Source organism: Lonchura striata, chromosome 2 (genome assembly GCF_050655825.1).
Source record: "Lonchura striata isolate lonStrDom1 chromosome 2, ASM5065582v1, whole genome shotgun sequence".
Taxonomy (NCBI): Eukaryota; Metazoa; Chordata; class Aves; order Passeriformes; family Estrildidae; genus Lonchura; species Lonchura striata.
This window is the reverse complement of record NC_140704.1, coordinates 103,999,442-104,019,127: the sequence shown is the minus strand read 5'-3', so window position 1 is coordinate 104,019,127 and position 19,686 is coordinate 103,999,442. Positions and strand designations below refer to the sequence as shown.

The window sequence follows — 19,686 nt, the reverse complement described above, 5'->3', positions numbered from 1 at the left end:
TCGTCACTTCCGCAAACAGGGATGGCGGAGCGCTGACCGGGTGAGTGCCGGGCCGGGCGGGTGCCGGGCCGGGCCGGGCGGGTGCCGGGCCGGGCGAGTGCCGGGCCGGGTCGGGCGGGTGCCGGGCCGGGCGGGTGCCGGGCCAGGCGGGTGCCGGGCCGGGCCGGGCGGGTGCCGGGCCGGGCGGGTGCCGGGCCGGGCCGGGCCGGGCGGGCGCCGGGCCGCCGTCCCAGCCCGCGGGCGCTCCGGCGGCGGGCGGGCCCGGGCCCCTCGGCCGCGCCGGACGGCGGAGCCGGGCGGGCCGCAGAGAAGCGACGGGCGTCGCCGCCCGGTTAACGGGAGCGGAGGCCCTGAGGCCTCCCAGCCGCGTCATGGGGGAAGGGGAGGAGGGAAGGAAGAGAGGAGGGAGCGGGAGCGTCCCGAGCTCGGCGGGGCCATTCCCACATCACTCCAGGCGTTTTGAGCTCTCCGGCTGAAGGAGCTGCTGCTTCCTGTGGTTGCCATCGATAGTTGTGAAAGTCGGATCGTTTCACAATTTAGGCCTTCAAAACATCTCGGAATAGCTGGGTGAGGATAATGAAGGCTCTGCTGGTGCTTTGCAAACCAAGTGCTGTGGTGCTGTGAAAGAATTACTGTTGTAAGTCGTACTTTGAGGCCATTTGTTTTGAGGAAAGCTGCTGTGGCGCCTCTGTGTTGTGGCCCACTCAGTGATTGTGTTCTGGCCCTCATTAGGAGGTGAGCCTGGATACGGTGGATTTAAATGTGATTTTTGGTTTTTAATATTTTTTTGCGGATTTAGGCTACTGTTTCACAAAAGGAGGTGCTGAATCGCTCTGTCCCATGCCTTGTTAAAAGTAGGTGCTCTGCTTCCCAGTGCTGGCGTAAAGAAGGCTGGGATGTGCTGGAGACTAAATGAGCTTTGTAGCACTTGTTTGCAGTCCTGCAGCCTCTGTAGAAATTTGTGAGGTGGAAATGTGGAAATACAGGTGCAACTTGAATATTCCATGTATTAGTTAAATTCAGAGCATAGTGGATATTCTTGGCAAACTGGAAAATCCACAATTGATAAGAAGATTTGCTCATAAAAACCCATCTTGATCTTTTATTTGAAAACCTTCATTTCAAAACATATCAGTTTAAATAACAAATCTACTAATTTGAGAGAATCTGTCTGTGTTTCTAAACATAAACTGATTTGTAGGTTACCTTCTATGGGAAGGAAAGGAAAAAACCAATAACATTTGGCAGCTGAGTCAATAAAGATATGTCAGAATGACTCTAAAATGAAAAGTAACAATTTATCTTAATTTGAACTTATTTAATGAGTACTTTTAAGTTTGACATATTTTATTCAGCATCTTTATTATAAACAACTGATCAAATTTGAATTCTATATGTTGCCTAGGGTGAAATACCAACATTATGTTTGAAAGTTATGAGTTACGATCGTAACCACGAGTAAGTGAAATTTTCGGCGCTGAAAATTCTTGGTGGTTTGTTTCTTTTCCCTCTAGATTTCCATTCTGATCAGTGGACCAGTCAAAATGGCTGAAGTAACCAAGACAGAAGAACAGCAGGTGGAAAAGAGTTTGGAAGAAGTGGAGAAAACACCTCATGCTTTAGAGTCAGCTTCAGGTGTCAGATGTGAAGGCAATAGTTCTGCTTCAGGTACAGAGCAGTCCACTGAAAATGACAAAGAAGTTGATAGTTGTAATCAGGATGGCAGAGCAAAGAGGAAGAATTTAGATTCTGAAGATGAACCTCCTAAGAAAGTAGTGAGTATCATTTATTTTCAGCTGTTTTCAAATCCTTGTTTCAAAGCCTTAGCTCAAGAAAAGATTGAAAATATTTATGCTAGATGCATGTGAGCCAGCACAAAATACCAACTATGGAAATATTTCCTGGGGAAATAACAGGTGCACAAAGTGATGTTGGGCTTCACAGAGGAGAAAGAGGGCTGGGAATTGCAATTATAATCTCAGCACATACTTAATCTAATTCTAAGACTGTTCCATCCTCCATGTGGTAGCAATCTGTTAGTGTAGTGTAGGGTTTCCTGGCATTAGTCCAAGTTCTATATCTTGAACTCAGTTCTTATATATGTTGTTTATCTGTGTGTTAGTATAGTTACCTGTGCTTGGGAAGTTCTTCCATAAGGTAATTTTGTCCTTTTATTTCCTTGGTAAGGTACTGTATAATTTGCAAAACTCAACAGACTGCATCCTCTGTGATATAATTTCAGTATGATTTGTTGGCAAAGTGAAGCAGAGAAAGACTTACGGTTGCTTCTTTGTGTTTTAAGACTACAAAACCAGCAGAAAATGTATGTCCTTTTATATGCCCACCTGGGAAGGTGAAAAGGGTAATGTTTTACATGATGCTGTCCTTTATTATGGATGAGCTTGTAGAAGCTGATGCTTTAATATCCAGTCTGGGTGATCCTTTTGGGATATTTAAATATAATTTGAAAATGTCTGACCTAATGTTTTGTTTATCTGCCCAGAATTTTCCCAGGATGTTAATATATGGCTTAGCAGTCTGGCAAAATAAAGAGTGTCCTTTGTTGTGGTAGAAATATTATTAACCCTTTCATCCTTTTAATAAGGGGGGATAAGGGTTAGATGAGCAAAAACTACCTTGGGTTTGTGTAGCCTAAGGGTGGAGAGAGGTGACTGAACGTAGTTGCCACCATAGTTGTTGCTGATGGCTGTTTGCAGCTGAGATGTGTTAATGGTTTGTATGAGTATGTCCCCCACACTTGTCTGTGTCAGCTGTTCTAGATTCTGTCACCTTCAGTGGCCATTCAGGGAGCCATCTGTGCTTACCCTGAAAAAGCATAGAAGTCATCAAAATACTTGTTAGTATCGGTCAGGCCAGTGTGGTAGAAACAGATTATGAGGTCATAGAAATTTTAGACAAGGAAGGCTGTGTTCATTCTGAATGTTACCAAAAGTACATGAAACACTGAACAATTCATATATATCAGCCAAACCTTCTTTTCCCTTGAGGAACTGCTATTTGAATAGCAAGATGCAGGGCTATTGACTTCTGTAGTGAACTGTTAAGAATGCTTATAGTGGCTTCATTCTGGTTTGTACTGCTATTTCAAATGCTTTTGTACCTCATAGAGTCGATGCTGGTTGTATCTGTTCTGTTGCTTTGGATTTTATTTATAATTTATTTTCACTTCATGTATATAGTTGAATATTATTTTCAAGGTGAAGAAGTGTTAGGAGCATAATATCTGTATGTAGACTGCTTGTCAGCATAACAGGCAAGAGAAGTGTCTTGTAGTACTTAAAGCTAGGGCTGGACAGAAATCTCTTGGAGTATTTTGAGTTAAGGCTAAATCAGAGACATTTCTGCAGCTAACTCTTAGGCATTTTATGGAATATGTTGTCAAATTATTCCTCTCATTCTTTTATCATGGTCTGTTTAAATCTCTGGCTGTGGGGTCATCTACTTGGACCTTGATGTGACATCAGCCAATTGGCATTTTGGTTAAATTGGCAGTTTATACACTTCTGTCAGATGAAAACACTAAATTTCTGAAACAGGCACTTTGAAGAGGCTCAAAGTTCCTTGAGAAGGAACATCCTCTTCTTCTGTCCCAGACTTAAGAAGAATGAAATGTGTTCTTTGAGCATGGTTGAGAGTATTAGAGAACTGAAGGTTGAGTATTTCTGTGAAGGAAAGATGCTGTCATCGCTTGAATGAACTGAAGAGGGGATTAAGTTTGTGAGTGTTGCTGTGATGATTGAAGTACTGACATCAGTACCAGGACAGATACGGGAAATCTCTTTATAATGATGGTGCTCTTCATAGTATTGCTTGTTTGCTTTCTTAAATCCTTGAAGTGAACACGTATGTCTTTTGATTAAATGACTAATAAAAATAATTCACTGCTGGAATGTATTCCTTCTGTGGTGTGATTTCCTTTCTGCAGCACGTGATTGGCCATGGGCAAGCTGTGGCTGCACATTATAATGAACTTCAAGAAGTTGGTTTGGAAAAACGTAGCCAGTCTCGCATATTCTACCTCCGAAACTTTAATAATTGGACAAAGAGTGTCCTGATTGGTAAGTTTCTTTAACAGATTTCGTAGACATTATTAGAATGTAACTAATTTTTGTATCAAAATGTAACTTTTTTCTGTTTTCTGGTGTTGAGTATGACACTTTGTCTCAGAATACATTGTAAGTTTTTCAGCTGCAGTAAAATGTCTGTATTTATATTTAATTTGAATATTTGTGATAGTGTTTTGTGTCGTTAGAGTGCCAAGCATATGCTTAAGTTTTAAAGGTCAACTGATGAAAAAAGTTCATACTGGAAACTGTTCTTCTCCATGGCATTTTTAAAGAGAAAAGTACAGCTTTAAATCATAAAGAATTTAAGCGTTCTTAGATTCAAACAAGAGCAGCTCAAGCTATGTCAAATAATTTCTTAGACATTTTCCCACAGCACTCTCTGTTCAGATCCTGGTTAAGCAGTTCTGCAGGAAAATTGAACACAAATATTTTCTGTGTTACCCATAGTCAGTGGTTGAAAAGATGAAAAGCTAAAGGATGTAGTTCTTTAAGAATCAGCAGACTTTTATTTAAAGGTAAAGTCTGCTGTTCCACAAATTAATTCCAAATTGAGGAAACAAAGCCATCAAATATCTGCCAACAAAGAAAAGAATCATCAGCACAGCACCACAGGTTCATGAAGAGGGATCTGTGCCAGAAGATGTTGGCACCATTTGTCTCAGCATGCTGCTTTTTGTTGTGTTATATCAGAGCAGTTAGAAGCAATATTTAGATTTCTATAAAGCTGTTCCTGAAGCCTGTGTTGAAGCCTTCCTGTCATAAAGAATTTCAGCAGTGTGGCTTTATAGCAGTTGTATCAAAACATATTTCATATTTCCTACTGTGAAGAAAAGTTGCTAGCATGCGGATATGTTTTACATAATATGCCAACATCAGTCAGAGCAGAGAGAATCTATGCAGCCTGGAGGGAGAGGAAAAAATGTGACTGGTATATGTAGGATAGAAAGACAGCAAAGGAGTAGCTACTGTTATTGCAAGGGCTGGGAGAGTGAGTGAAAAACATTATGCGTTTTTGTAAGGTGACTGCGAGGAGATGTGGCTGATGCATTTAATTGGCTTTTTCTTTTTGCAAAAGGCTTTCCCCTACTTTCAAATAACATCTGCATTCATTATAATGCTAATGAAAGGGAACCCTGTTTCCATGTCCAGGGTGGTTGTTTAGCCATGTCCAGTTTTGCCTTAGCCAGGGAAGCAGTTAAGAACCTCAGTCAAGTTACATGCAGAGCCCATTAAGCACAGAAAATATTAATCTTCTCTGCAGTTTTAAAAGTTTGTGGTTCCTTTCATCCTTCTAGAAAGAAAAGAGATTTAAGTTTGTAATATTAAGAACACTTATAGGCAAAGTAAGGTCTAAGGTGCTTTAAAATTCTCAACTCCTTTTGGTTCTTTGGGCTTTTAGGTGCAATACAATTGCAGAGATTAGGTGCAGAGATGTGTTTATATGCTTCTGATTTTTATTTCTCTAGGTGAATTTATAGACCACGTACGACAGAAGAAGAGTGACATAACTGTTTTGGATCTAGGATGTGGGAAAGGTGGAGACTTGCTGAAATGGAAAAAAGGCAGAATTAAAAAACTCGTCTGTACTGGTAAGAAGACACAATAATTTTCTAGGGAAAGTACATCAAGTTTTATGGGAAACTGAGCACACCTCCAGTATTTTATTATATTTATTTTTTTCTAGTCAATCGATGAATGTAATGTACACCTTTTGTGCAAAAAGTTGTGTTTTGTCATTTAATCTGAAGATATTACGTGATTGCCATCAGAAATATAAGAACCATCAATATTTAGCTTTCAGTTCAACTCCTAAATAAAAACTGGTATCACTAAAGAAAAATACCATTGCCACAGGTTGCCTTAGGCAAAATGTGGTCCTGGGGAATAGACTGACTTTTTAAATTTTATGTCTTTTCTCCCACATCTAGTCTCTTGTAGTATTTTTAATTGTTCTGAAACACATACAGGAGAGTTGCATTTAAAAAACCAAATAATCCCCACAATGTTGTGAGAAAAAATGGTCTTGGGTGTTAAAATCAACTAAAGTTTTTCAGACTCAGAAAAGGGGAAGAGCTGAAAGCTGATTAAAAAAAAAATCTGGTTTGAATAATTGGCGTAGATGTTGGGAGAATGATACCATCTTCCCTTTTCTCAAAAAGTATCCCAAGGATAATCAGAGAAAGTAACTCCGAATTTAATTAGGTACTAAAATTCCCTAAAACTCTTTCAATGGGAATTATTTTGGGTACTTCACATTTTAAAAGTCTTTCATGCATTATTCAGTGGGCAGTATTCAAATACACTTAATCAATTTTCTTACAAAGTTCTTAGGCAAACTTATTGCATATTGTCAGAAACTCAATGACCGAGAAAGAAGCAGTTTTAGAATTTAAAAAAGTTCCCATAATGTGACATATCAAAAATGCATTTCAACATCTTTTATATTTTTAAGAATATTAAGAATACCAGGGAACTTGAGCTGTTTTAAAGAAACTGAAGATCATTTTTTATCCTGCCATATTGTGCCTTCTGTGTTCCAGTAATCATTCCAGTTTTCTTGTCTGGAGCAATGTATTTGTCACTCTTGTATTGAGGACAGATGAATGAAGTGACATAAACTCCTAGGTTCTCAGAAGGCAAAATGCAAATTTATTAGACACCACACATTATTTTATAGACAGTTACGATGAAACTGGACCTGATTGGTCCTTTATCAACACCCCTCACACCATTGGCTAATTAGGAACAACACCCTTCTTTAAACATCATACAAGTAAACAACACATTCAAAACACCAGCAGCAAAGATTAAGGATTGCTTTAGTTCTTTCTCTGAGCTTTCTCAAAACTTCCCAGAGCAAGGCCTGGGAAAGTTTATCTGACTCTTTCTCTGACCAGACTTTCAGCACCCACATGTACACACTTAAAAATTTCATTTGTTATATTTGTTATCTTTCCATATATAGACATTGCTGACATTTCTGTGCAGCAGTGCAAGCACCGCTATGAAGAAATGAAGTCCCGATGTCGGTATAATGAACATATTTTTGATGCGGAATTCATACAAGCAGATAGTACCAAGGTACAGTTCCTGTGCTTTGTAATATTTTGGAGATCTAATGTTTTCTATAGTTGTGCTGTAACAATTTGGGTATATATATTTTTAAGGTTGGATTATTGTACTGCCAGGAGAATCATCCATAGGGGTTGCCAGAAAGTTGCTTAAGATGTACTTTGGTGCGTTTTGCTGCTGTTGTATAGTGTAACATTCCTGAAGCTTGAATGTCTTTTCCTGATAGTATATCTGGTGCTTTCACTATCTTTTACTCAACAAGGGGAACAGAATGACTGTTTAGCTTTGGAGTTCTGTGAAACAGTATGGGATGTTGTAAACTATTTTGGTGAATGCTTGAATATATAAAGGACCTTTTCTGATTTAACTTGCACACTTAGAATTTTTTCTTTCTAGTGGCATTTTGGTTACTATAATAGGTACTTTTAAAACTTCTCTGGTAGAGCAAGTTTCTTAGGCTGTCTGGAGGCAGTAGTAAATGCATTGCTGAGGCTTAGGAGACAGTCTTGTAAACAGAACTGCTTTTGCTTCCTAGAAGTGCAGGCTGAGATTGCCCTGCTGATGGAGGCTGAGACAGAACCTACCTGGTTTCAGCATACCTGTGGAAAAGCTGAACCTGTTCTCAGCCTTGCATGAAGGGTTTGCTTGAATTCTTGGTTGCCTTTCCTTCTGAGAAATAGTCTGTTGCAGGTTCATGTCATCTCTCCCAACTTGGTGGAGAGGGAGATATTTTCATGTTGCTATTACAGCTCAGTCTTAGATTAATATATATTTTCTGTTGCATGCTTTGTTCTGTCTGTCCTTGTACACAGAAGTTAATTTCCCTGACTTTGGGTCTCTATCATGAATGTAGTATATTTGTTAGAAAATTTAAGTGAATCATGCTTCTTTCTGTAGGTTTTTTTTCTTTTTTATCTGTTGCAGGATCTCTTGTCTTCCAAGTACAATGATCCAGATATGCGCTTTGACATTTGCAGTTGTCAATTTGTTTACCACTATTCATTTGAGACGTATGAGCAGGCTGACATGATGCTTAAAAATGCTTGTGGGAACCTCTCTCCTGGAGGTTATTTCATTGGCACAACTCCAAACAGCTTTGAACTTGTGTAAGTATTCTTATATCCTGTTAATCTTCCAAAACTCTGTGAAGCATTGTTAAGTGATAGATATTTTTGCAATGCTCCAATATGTTTGTGCAAACAAAAGCAATTTTTTGCAACAATTTTGGATTCTAATAAAACCAAATATCACTCATTAACCTGATTCAAACAGGTAAAGCAATACTTACCCTTGAAAGTGGGCTCTTCTGTTAGAGAGTACAGGTCTTCATACACTTCATCCCTCTGTCATTACTTTGATAGCGTCAAAATTTCCATGGCCTGGGGAAAAACTGTCAAGGTTTTGTAGTTATTTCTAGAAGCCTGTATTTTCCAGGTAGATTGTCTGTGTGTCCAGGCTAAAGGTTCATCTTCTAGGTCCATTTTGTCCTTGGTATGTTATATGGGAATGATAACCTGTTAAAACCCAGTATGCTGCTTCATTTCATTGTTTCACTGCCTTATGATAAAGGGAAGGGGGAAACTAGAGAGATCCCTGAGTATTATTGGGAGAAACACTCTCAGGCTTGTTATGTGTAGTTTTCTCTGCCTGTTCAATACTGGTCAATAAACGTTTGTTTACCTCTCATTCTATAGAAAGAGACTTGAAGCTTCAGAAACAAATTCATTTGGGAATGATGTGTACAATGTAAAATTTGAAAAGAAGGGAGACTATCCATTATTTGGCTGCAAGTATGATTTTCACTTGGAAGAAGTGGTTGATGTCCCTGAGTTTTTGGTTTACTTTCCCTTACTGGAAGAGTAAGTTGAGTTTTAAATTTGTTATGCAATAAAATCTGTGGAATGTCATAAATGTTTGTTTAGTTTATGTGTCATTGCATAATGCTTGCAGAAAATTATGTTTTGGCTTTCTTACTATATTTTTCAGTTCTTAATTTTTTGTTGTTGCTTCAAATACAGAGGTTTCTTGCATTTCCATCCACAACTGTAATCTGTCCATCCAGCTGTTGAAGGTACTCTGGTCAGAAGCTGTGTATTTAAACTGTGTCTCATGAGGGACCATCTGATCTGATACATTGGATCTGTCACCAAACCTTTAAAACTGTCAGCTTTTTCTTCTTTAATTGTAACTTTTTGAGGTGTTTCTTTCTACCCCTTTTTTAGTCTTTCAGAAAGCTTTCTTGTGCATTTTCTTCATCATGGTGCCTCTTTCTTGTCTTCTCCACCTTTTCTTAGATGTTCTTAGGATTTCTGCTATGATTTTTTTTCTGCCTCTAAATGATCTTCATCTGTAATCATATATTTTGCTGTTACCTCTGTGTAACCTTGGATTTGGTTTTCTCAGCTGTATCCTGAGGTACAGACAAATCTTTCCATACTCCGTTTTTTCCTGCCATTCAAGCTCAATATGGCTAAACAGTATCAAGCTTTCCCTTCATGCCTGTTCAAGAGCTTCATTTGTAGTTGTCTGTGAAAAATAACAGCATCTGTCACTGACAGCTGTAACTTCAGTGTTGCATGTCCATGGTGTCTACATATAATTGAGATGTAAGCCACTAAATACAACAGAAAGAAGTTCTCTAAATATATTCATAATATCTGACATGATAGATACTGCAGGGAAAAGTGTAGTCTTTCTGGAAGTCCACATGAAACTTCTGTGTTTCAGGAGAAGGGACATTTTCTATTAAAGTGTTTGCAAATTACTTCTGTGTAGATTTTTGTTGTCCTAATTAAAAAACAAAACTGTGCAGTTTGTGGTGGAACTGCAGCTTTTTTCATCTAAATGTCTTTACTAAGAAAAAAAGTTGTAAAGAAGTGTTATTCTAGTGAATACCACAAGATGTCACTGTGGCTTAAAAGTGTTCCTTTGAAAATAATGCTACAATAATTTTGTGGCTTCCCTAATTAAGCTTGTTATTTTGACAGAATGGCAAAGAAGCATGGTATGAAATTAGTCTACAAAATGACATTTAGGGAATTCTATGAAGAAAAAATCAAGAACGAGGAGCATAAAATGCTGTTAAGGAGAATGCAGGCCTTGGAGGTAAATTTGGAGTTGATTTGTTTGATGTTAATAGCATTTTTTCATCCTGTTAATTTTCACACAATAATTGAAATTTCCTTTGTGAACATTTTGCAATTAATTAAGGACCACCAATAGACAGTATTTAATTCCTGGGGCTGAAAGTGTGACTCTGGTTGTTGATCTTGATTGGCTGCCAGACACCCAACTGACCTGCACTCTTGTTCCATTTTTCCAACAGGATGGGGGGATAAAATAGAAAAAAAAAACTTGTGGGTCAAGATAAATTCAAGGAGATTGCTTAGCAATTACTGTCACAGACAAAACAGACTGAAATTGGAAAAGGTTAATTTAATTACTTACAAAAAAAGAAAAAAAATAGTAGAAAGGTGAGAAACATGAAAACCTGAAACCACCTTTGTCCCACCCACTGTTTGTTCCCAGGCTCATCTTCATTTGTGCATTCCTGACCTTTCTACATTCTCTCCCTTCCTCTGTGTGGGAAGGGGGATTGTGGTCTGTTCATAACACTTTGTTTCTGCCTCTCCTTCCTCACACTCTTCTCTTGGTCCAGCACAGGTCCCACCCAATAGATGATTCAAGTTTTGAAGATAATATTTCAATATTGAGGCAAGTTTCTGTTCATGTGAAGTAGGAAACAGAAGCCCAAGAATCATGCCAAGTATCAGACAGGGGTGACTGTAATCCATTTCTTCCTCAGCAGAGAGACTGAAACCTGCATCTTTGTGCAAGGAATATTGACTGAAAAGAGAGAAAGGAATCTTTGTAGGAATAAAAGGACAGTCTGTGTTCATAGAAGAATATAGTTCTTAACTGTAACTGAGCATATGTTTTTGCCCAGTGTTTTTGCATTTTTTTTTTTATCCTCAGACTCTTACCCTGGGTAATTTAACAGCTTCAGAGAAGCTTTTCCAGGCCACTTCTGAGGCTTTGATTTTACTTGCAGTTATCTGTGCTTCCTTCCTCCCTCAAACAGTAGAATTCTTCTGCAGAAAACTTTCAAATCAACTCTCAGTTTTTTTCGTGACTTGCTCAGCTAAATCACAGACTGCAACTTGACTGCATTTGTTGACTCCAAAAGTGATGGTTCTGTGTATGGGCTCACACTGGCAGTAGCACAGGGACACAGCCTTTGACTTACCATCTTCCTTCTTAGGAAAGTGAGAGTTGTCTTAAAGTAGTGGCCACTTACAACTGAGGACTTCATTTTTACAATTAGATTTATTTACACAGATCAGTAGTAACTGAGATCCTTAATGAGCGTATCTTAATTTTGAAGAACCTGTTGTATATTTCTGGTACAGCTTGTGTGTTATTGAAGCATTTTAATTGTTCTGCTTGAAATTGTAGTTGCCCTTCTGCTGAAGAGATGCTGGTATAGTTGCTTTTCTAAAAGAAGGTATATCTAGGTAATGTTCATAATGAGCTGTACATGAAGAAGAGTGTTTATAGTTATTCTGTTTCCCCTGCTTTAGAGATGGAAGGATAAAATTTAACTTATAATTCTTGGCTGTCAGATTTTCTGGTAAGTAGGGAACATCAGACCTATTCCTGAGGATGCTATAAAGGAGAGATGTATATTTAAAATATTTTTAAGACTTACTGACTTCTGTTGTGGACTGTGTTGTGACAAGCCCTTTACTTGATGTGATTAATGTATTTATTCTGTGTTCTCCAGCCATATTCTACACATGGTGATTCCAGGCTTGTTTCTGATAAACCTGATGATTATGAGCATGCAAAAGAGTTTATCAAAGATGGCAAGGCAAAGTTACCATTGGTAAGTTCCTTTCTACTTCACTAGAGGTAATGGTGTCTTAAAATTGAGGTCCTGTTCTTTCAAACTGTGGTGGCGTCTTCGTTTCAGCTGCAGTGAAGTTGGTATGAGTGCTTCTTTGCATGTGAAAAATTGTAGAGCTGCAGGGCTGAGGGGGTTCATCTAATTTAGATCCCATACTCAAAGAATCAAATTCACTTAATTTGGTAGCTTATTAGTTAGGAAATTTGTAATAATACAGAAGGGAGAGAATATTTTTTCTATCTTACTTGACAGCTGTTCTTTCTAATGATTCTTAATTTGAGGCATTTTCTTATATGTCTGGATCTTCACAATACTAATTTAAAGCATTAATTCCAATTCTCTGATAGGAGACTTCAAAGTTTTCTTCATAATACTGTATATGTTTGAAATAATTATTTCAAATTTCATCAATACAGCATGAGAATGGTCAGCTTGAAGTTTTTCCACTTGGTTTTGTTGTTTGGAGTTTTTTTTAATTGTTGATTCATCTACTGTTCATGTTCTGAATTCTTGAAGATGTAGTCCTCTTAGTGCATATATAAAAATCCTGAATCAAGAGAGAAAAGAAACCTGCTCTTCACATTTGAAATTCAAAAATTTTTAAAAAGAAAAATGCTTGTTTTAAGAATTAGGCTTAAGAACATGCGAACAGCCAAGTCAGACCAAAGACGTCTGTTGCCAAGGGCTGTTTTAAAAGGTGAAGGTTTGGTCAGTGGGTAGCATAAGGACTAAATTATGGCCCAGTGAGGACTCCTTGGATAAGGGTGGAGTGGGCAGAGCAGAAAATCAGCTTCTTGTTGTTGCCTTATCTTTCTTAAGTGGTGGGGTAAATGGCAGCAGCTTTTTTACTTCTGAACTTGCTCTGCATTCATCTGATCAGCTGAACTGAGAATTTCCTAGGCTGGAAGGCAGGCTGTTTTTCCAGACTGTGTGAGTGAGGGTGAGAGTCTCTTGCAAAGAGTTTCTGTGGGCTGTGGGTGTTGTTGGGTGGAGGCAGGCAGTGTTCCCTGAGGAAGGTGGCAGCACCATGATGTAAGGCCTTTTCCTGACTTCTGCACAAATACTGGGCATCTCGGTCTGAAGAGCAGCTGGAGCCAGGTCAGGTCACACTGGTGGTGGACACGGGCATGCTCTGCATTGCAGAGGCATCCAGACCAACAGACTGTTGGCCCAGTCTCCTGTACCTGTTTAATTTAGGTGTGTTCCATCATCTGGATCTTCCAGTTCCCAGCCATCATAGTTAGTGGAGTTGTAAGTATCTGTGGTCTACAGTAATGCTTTTCTTGCCCCTAAACAGGCAGTCAGTGTGGGTGGTTAGACATTGGTCAGTGAAAAATGGAGCAGTGTTTTATTGTTTCCTTATTTTTTGTTGAAACTTTGTTTTTTTTTGTCCCCTTCTAGGGAACCTTGAGTAAATCTGAATGGGAAGCAACAAGTAAGTAATGGTTTTGAAGACAGTGTTGACTAAATGACTGCTTTGAAAAGTGTGTAAAATAGCCTGTTAGTCATGTAAGAAAATCCAGATGTTGAATATAATAAGATGTTGTTATTTGTGTAATTCAAAATGTTGTGTACAGATTATGTAGTGTGCACATCTTAAGAAATTGGGAGGGAAATGCGTAAGTGCAGCCAACCAGGATTGCAGGCCATTTTACTGAATGTTTTAGTAGTTTAAAAGCAAAAAATGCTGCTTACTTCACAGGTGAGAAAAATCTTCACTCTGCTTTCTTAAATTATTATCTAAATTTTGAATCTATGAATTATAAGGTAGACATAAATTTCCAACAATCTTGAAGTATTATCTCTATTATCTATTTGAGTGGGGATTTTTATATAATTTTATACCTTTTCATATCTAAAAAAAAAGATTTATACCTTTAAAAGTTCAGTGACTTCGATAATAAAAAATAGGCTAAGTAGACTAAGTAGTCTGTTTCTCCAGAAACATGTGGAGTATTGAGCTTCTGATAAGAGTACAAGCACATCTTGTTCCTTACATGGAACTTTGCATTGTTGCTGAGGAATGTCTGATAAGCTTGTCTTGAAAGATTTGCAAGTAGCTATGGCCCTTCATTCATTAACGTCAAAGTTGAATTCAAGTGGAAATCTGTAAATGTGGTCTCAAGTAACTGGTTTAACATACCTGCCTGGTATGGAGCACAGGAACATCTGCATAGCTGGCATTGAATATATGCCAACTGAGAGTTTTCCAAAGGTACCGGTGTGGATTGTATGAGTATCCATTAATAGAATAATAATTTCTGGATTTGAAAAAATGCTATTTCATCTTTGTCCATGAAAATTGATAATATGTATCATGAGTTCATTCACTTTCCAATTAAAAATGAAGTTAATAATTTCAACCCTGATTGTCCATTACTGCAAGTATGGAGGAGTCTTTAAACTTAAATTGCATGACTTTTTATGTGCTCGTGAATGTTCGTTATATGTAGAATGGCACAGTAATTTATGAATTTGGTTCACATTTCTGAAAACATGTAAAACTATGCTGGAGTGGAATGCTAGAGTTACTTACTGGTTACATTTTGAAAACTTAGTTGAGTCACAAAGAAAGCTGAAACTTTAAATATTCCCATTTTCTTTTTTAGGTATTTACTTGGTATTTGCATTTCAGAAGCAACCGTGAAACTTCACATACTGGATGCAGCAAGAAGGGATCATATCCATGTGCAAGTTGGAATGATCAGAAATCCATTGTGGCAACTATTTTTTTATTTTTTATTTTTTAATTATCAGACGTGTGCAGGACACTACCAAAAACTAGAGCAAGCTCGTGATTCAGAGTTACATTGCCTGTCTGTGACAGATGGACTTGTGTGTGTATATATGAGAAAGATTCTGAACCAGTCTTTTTAAGCATTTGTAAGCAATCTGCATGCTCTCAAAACCTGTGTATGAACTCACATAACTTCGTTAGAAACATTCTGTTTGTAGAAGTACGTCTGTGATTACGAGCCTGACCCTGCACTTTCTGAAGTTGATGGAAGAGCATTGACTTTGATAATGCAGAATGAGGGCCTAAATACTGTTCTGCAGAGCTCAGTTAATTAGTAATGAGATTTATTCAGCATAGAGGGTATGTCTACATTGCATGCAGAGCAAAAAATACCCAAGTCAGTTTGAGAACCTCTGTGCTGTGCTCAAGCCTGCATTGTATATCTACCTTAATGGTATTCATGGTGTATTTTACATGGTAAAATCCCATTATGTCCTTTTTTGTCCTGCTTGCTGATATGTAGTGTCACTTCATGGTGCTTTTAAGATTAAATTAATTTGTTCTGTACAAAACTGCTCTAAAAGTACTCAATTTTTAACGTTTTAAATATCGACTTTGTTTTTCAAATGTGGCTATGCAGTAATCGGTAGCAACTGCTTAAGTTAGAGTACTGAACATTTTTAATTGTATTAAAGACTCTCCTGACTTTTCAATAGTTTTAGTGTTTCTTGAAACTTACTAGACAGATCTTAGGATGCCTTTCTTTCTTGTTTCATAAAATTCCAAATGGGCATGGCAGGAGGATGAGCTGTTGGTGGTGTGGGGACCTCATTGCAGTCTTAAGGCATTAAAAACATGGTCATGTCATGGATCATGAACCAAAAGTGGAGCCTGTGTAATATTTGAGGATACCAGCAGTTCCCTCTGGAAGGGAGGGGTGAGTATGTGCATACACACTCTAGTACCTATGGGTAACAATTCCCAAATTGAAGACACATATTTTGTTTGGGAATGCAGTCAAATTATACTAGTAGGCAGAACTGTGCCTAACTACCATCATAACTGCTTGTTAGTGTCTTAGAGCTGGCTTAGGGGTTTCTGTACGGTATTTGCTTGACTATCCATGTGTTTGTAGCCACCCATTACTTAGAAGGCCTGAATACTTCATGTTTCTTCTCACCTGGTTTTGGACTAGCAGTAGCTGATGGCTGCTGTTAGCCAATAGATTTAACATAGAGATGAAATGAAGATGGTATGCGAGTATTTTGAAAAGTTATAGCAAACCTAGAAGAGAACATTTCTGTTAAGACTTAAATGTTCAGATTAGAAGAGTTTTAAGTTGTATTGATTTCCCCCTGTAATTAGGTTGTACTCTTTCCTCCGTGACTCCTCTATTTTTTTTGTTGCCTAGAAGAACACTTGTTATCTTTACTGAAGCAGTAGAATCTGTCAGTTCTGCTGCTGAAATTAAGACAATAAGATGCTCTTGTCTGCTAGAATTAGTACTCATGAAACTAGCTAAAAATGATGACGCTTTAGAACTGCTGAAATGTTTATTTGAAATTTGTTTACATCAAAGCTAGTTTTGTTGGATTTCTTGTATCAAATTTCATTTGAAAATACATTGTTATGCTATTTTTGGAAGAAACAATAATAAAACCAGAGGAAGTACAGTGAAGTGTCTTTCCTCTTTTAAGTGAATTTTAACATATCAATCACACAATCACAAAATGGTTGAGTTCAGCCAAGCATGTTCACCCAAAGCTGGCTGGTTGTCCAGGACCTTGTTCAGACAGCTTTTGAACAGTTCCAATGGTGGGGCTCCACAACCTCATTGGGCAACCTTGCCAGTGCTTGGTCACTCTCACAGTTAAAGTTTCCTGGTGTTCAGAGGGAATTTCCTGTGTTTCAGTGTGTGCCCATTGCCTCTTTCCCTGTCATTGGGCAAGAAAAGGCACATAAAAGTCTCTAGACCCATCTTTACAAGCTCCCTTTGGGTATTTGAATGCATTGATAAGATTACTGCCCTGAGCCATCTCCCAGCCTTTCCAGTTCCACTCCATGAGAGCTGTTCCATGATTTTGCATGCACTTAGATCCAGTATCAACTCCTGGTATATACTGTTGGTGGCCTTCAACTAGCCTTTCACTGATCACCACTCTGGACTGGCTACTCAGTTTGCAATTTCCCCTCACTGTACGTCCAAGATGGTGGATGCAAAAAAAACCCTTCCTGATATCAAAGTATCCACTGCTTTTCCATCATCAAGCCAGACATTTATTTTCTCATAGAAGTTTGTACTGTTGGTTAAGCATGACTTCTCTGTGATTAATCCATGCTGACTATTCCTGATAATTTTCTTGTCGTTCATTTGCCTGGAAATAATTTCCAGTATCTGTCTTTCAATCACCCCATTGAAGTGAGGATGGTACGTAGTTCCCTGGATCATTTTCCTTGACCTTCTTGAGGACAGGAGCAGCATTTAATTTCCTCCAGTCTTTGGACTTACCCTATGAGTATTCAAAGATCCTTGAGAGTGGCCTCATATTGATACCTGTCATCTCCATATGGAGATACTTGTGAGTGTATCCCATCTGGGTTCATGGACTTATACATGTCTGACTTGCTTAAGTATTTCCTGACCTGATCCTTTTCAACCAAGGACACATCTTCCTTGTTCCAATCTTTCATTCTGTTCTCTGGGCTTGAGATTCCTGAGAGGCCATTGTTCCTTGTAAAGACAGAGGTGATGAAGGTATTTGAGACCTCTGCCTTTTCCATGCTATGTGTCACAAGTACCCCTGCCCCATTCTGCACTTTTTTCCCATCTTCCTTTTTTTTTCTATATAGAAACCCTTGTTGCCTTGGAAATCTCTGGCCTGATTTAATTCCAGATGGGCTTTTGGCTCTCCTAACTGCATATTTCTAGTAGGTTACCTGTCTGTCCTTCCACTCTGTCTACTTTCCTCTTGTGTCTGAATTTTGTCAGTGGCTCCTTGTTCATCCACGCAGGTCTCCTGGCATTTTTGCCTGACCAATTCATGGCGATAGACCTCTCTTGATCTTGGAGGAGGTGATCATTGAATAATAATCAGCTTTATTGAACCCATTTCCTCCAGGGCATTATCCCATCTGATTCTACAATGCAGGCCTTTGAAGAGGCAAACATCTGTTCTTCTGAGAACCAATGCTGTGTTTGGTTTTTGCACTGCTAATGCATCTCAGAATCCTAAACTCCTGTATCTCATGCTCACTGCAGCCAAGGTTGCTTCTGACCTTCACATCCTCAACAAGTTAATTGTTTGGTGCTGAGGTTCAGCAGAGCATCTCTTTGGTTCCTCTACCACTTGGGTCAAGAAGTCATTGATGCTCTTCAGGAACCTCCTTAATTTCTTTTATCTTGATGTAATTCCTCCTGTAGCTGTTGAGGATCAGGGCTGTAGATGTGAAGCTGCTTCCAGCTGTAGAGAATCTCATCCACTTCTCTCTGTTCAGGTGGCTTGTAGCCAGCAACCTCTATTATGTCACCTGTTCCTGTCATGTCTTCAGTCCTTAACCTGTAAAAACATCTTTATTGCAGGGCTCCAGTCATACAGGTCATCTCACCATTTCCCCATGATTCCAGCAAGAATATAACCCTGCAACATTTTCTGATAAATACATGTTTTCCCAGTAAATCATAGGACTTTAGAGAAGCAATTAAAGGTGAGCAAAGCATTTAGATTCTCAGGGCTGCTGATGAGACATTGAAGATGGGGGAGTGCTAAGGTCATCTGAGCTGGATGATTTTTTGCAATGGAAGGAATTTTGGTAATCTCCTGAATTAAGAAGTTAAAGGAGTGATGCCTGGTGCTGCACCAATTAAGTGGTTCCATTTTCAAATTCACTTTACACAACAGAGGAAATCAGAAATGGCAACTGAACTTTGTAGGTCATTTTGTCCTCCCTCAGGTAGGTGGAGATGTATGAGTTGGGAATAGAAACTAGAAAACATGCAAAATTTTAATCTAGTTTCTTCCCTAATGGCAAACAGTTGAGAACTGTGAGAATTGTAACCAAGTGGTTCAGCATGTAGTTGTTGGGGCGGGGCAGCAGATCTAAGAAACTGTTTTGTGCTTAGGTTAAATAGATTCCTTGCTGCAGGAAACACCTCAGCTTGCCATGAATATGTATGTATGAAAATCCTGTATTAAAAAAAGAGATAATTGTTTCTTGTTTAGATATTTTTAAACCTCATAGCAAAAACAATTGAATGAGATTCAGTATTGTGGAGGAAATGTGTTATATCAGTGCTATATTGTAGAAGTTTGCTTTTGTGACTTACACACCAGAGTGGTAGAAATTGCTGCAAAACACTTAAGCATGTGCTGTGTTTCATGTTTAAGGGTCAAGCCAATGCTTAAGTAATTGTTTTGCCTGCTGGAAGGTATTTCATTGACTTAAGAAGACAGACTTTGAGAATAGTTTTAGTTGGAAGGTACCTTAAAAGCAATTTAGTTCTACCCTCCCTGCTGTGGCCAGGAACGCCTTTCACTAGAACACATGCAGACCTCCATCAAACCTGCCTTGAACACACTTCTAGGGATGAGGCCACAAATGCTTTGGTCAGCCTGTTCCAATGTCTCACCCTCAAAGTAAAGAATATCTTCCTAATACCTAATTCAAATTACTCTCAGTTTGAAGGCATTTCCCCTTGTCCTGTCCCTACATGCGCTTGTAAAAAGTCCCTCTCCGTCTTTCTTGTAGGCTCCTTTTGGGTACTGGAAGGCTGCTCTAAGGGCACACCAAAGCCTCTTTTCCAGACTGAATAATCTCAATTCTCTCAACCTTTCCTCATAGGAGAGATGCTCAATCCCTGTGGTCAGCTTGGTGCCCCTCTCCTG

The 19,686-nt window shown here is 38.8% G+C and overlaps 1 protein-coding gene across 3 annotated transcripts; it reads left to right on the top strand.

The window, feature by feature from the left end:
* The first annotated feature begins 13 nt into the window (after positions 1-13).
* RNMT (RNA guanine-7 methyltransferase) lies at positions 14-16,476 on the top strand. 3 transcript variants are annotated; one of them, XM_085573713.1, is made up of 12 exons: positions 14-40; positions 541-637; positions 1,515-1,775; positions 3,947-4,079; positions 5,555-5,677; positions 7,054-7,169; positions 8,085-8,266; positions 8,855-9,019; positions 10,148-10,265; positions 11,944-12,045; positions 13,468-13,501; positions 14,676-16,476. In XM_085573713.1, the coding sequence occupies exons 3-12, from the start codon at positions 1,545-1,547 to the stop codon at positions 14,711-14,713; spliced, it is 1,242 nt and encodes a 413-aa protein (XP_085429839.1). In that variant the 5' UTR covers positions 14-40; positions 541-637; positions 1,515-1,544; the 3' UTR covers positions 14,714-16,476. The 3 variants fall into 3 exon arrangements, with proteins under 3 accessions (XP_085429839.1, XP_077640611.1, XP_085429840.1); XM_077784485.2 differs by lacking the exon at positions 541-637; XM_085573714.1 differs by lacking the exons at positions 541-637; positions 10,148-10,265.
* Positions 16,477-19,686: the final 3,210 nt, after the last annotated feature.

Excerpts from the sequence above, each read along its gene's own strand:
- RNMT (XM_077784485.2), top strand. The coding sequence starts at position 1,545 with ATGGCTGAAGTAACCAAGACAGAAGAACAGCAGGTGGAAAAGAGTTTG. Across the intron at positions 7,170-8,084 it reads TACAAGCAGATAGTACCAAG|GATCTCTTGTCTTCCAAGTA; the intron begins GTACAGTTCCTG and ends TATCTGTTGCAG. Across the intron at positions 10,266-11,943 it reads GGAGAATGCAGGCCTTGGAG|CCATATTCTACACATGGTGA; the intron begins GTAAATTTGGAG and ends TGTGTTCTCCAG.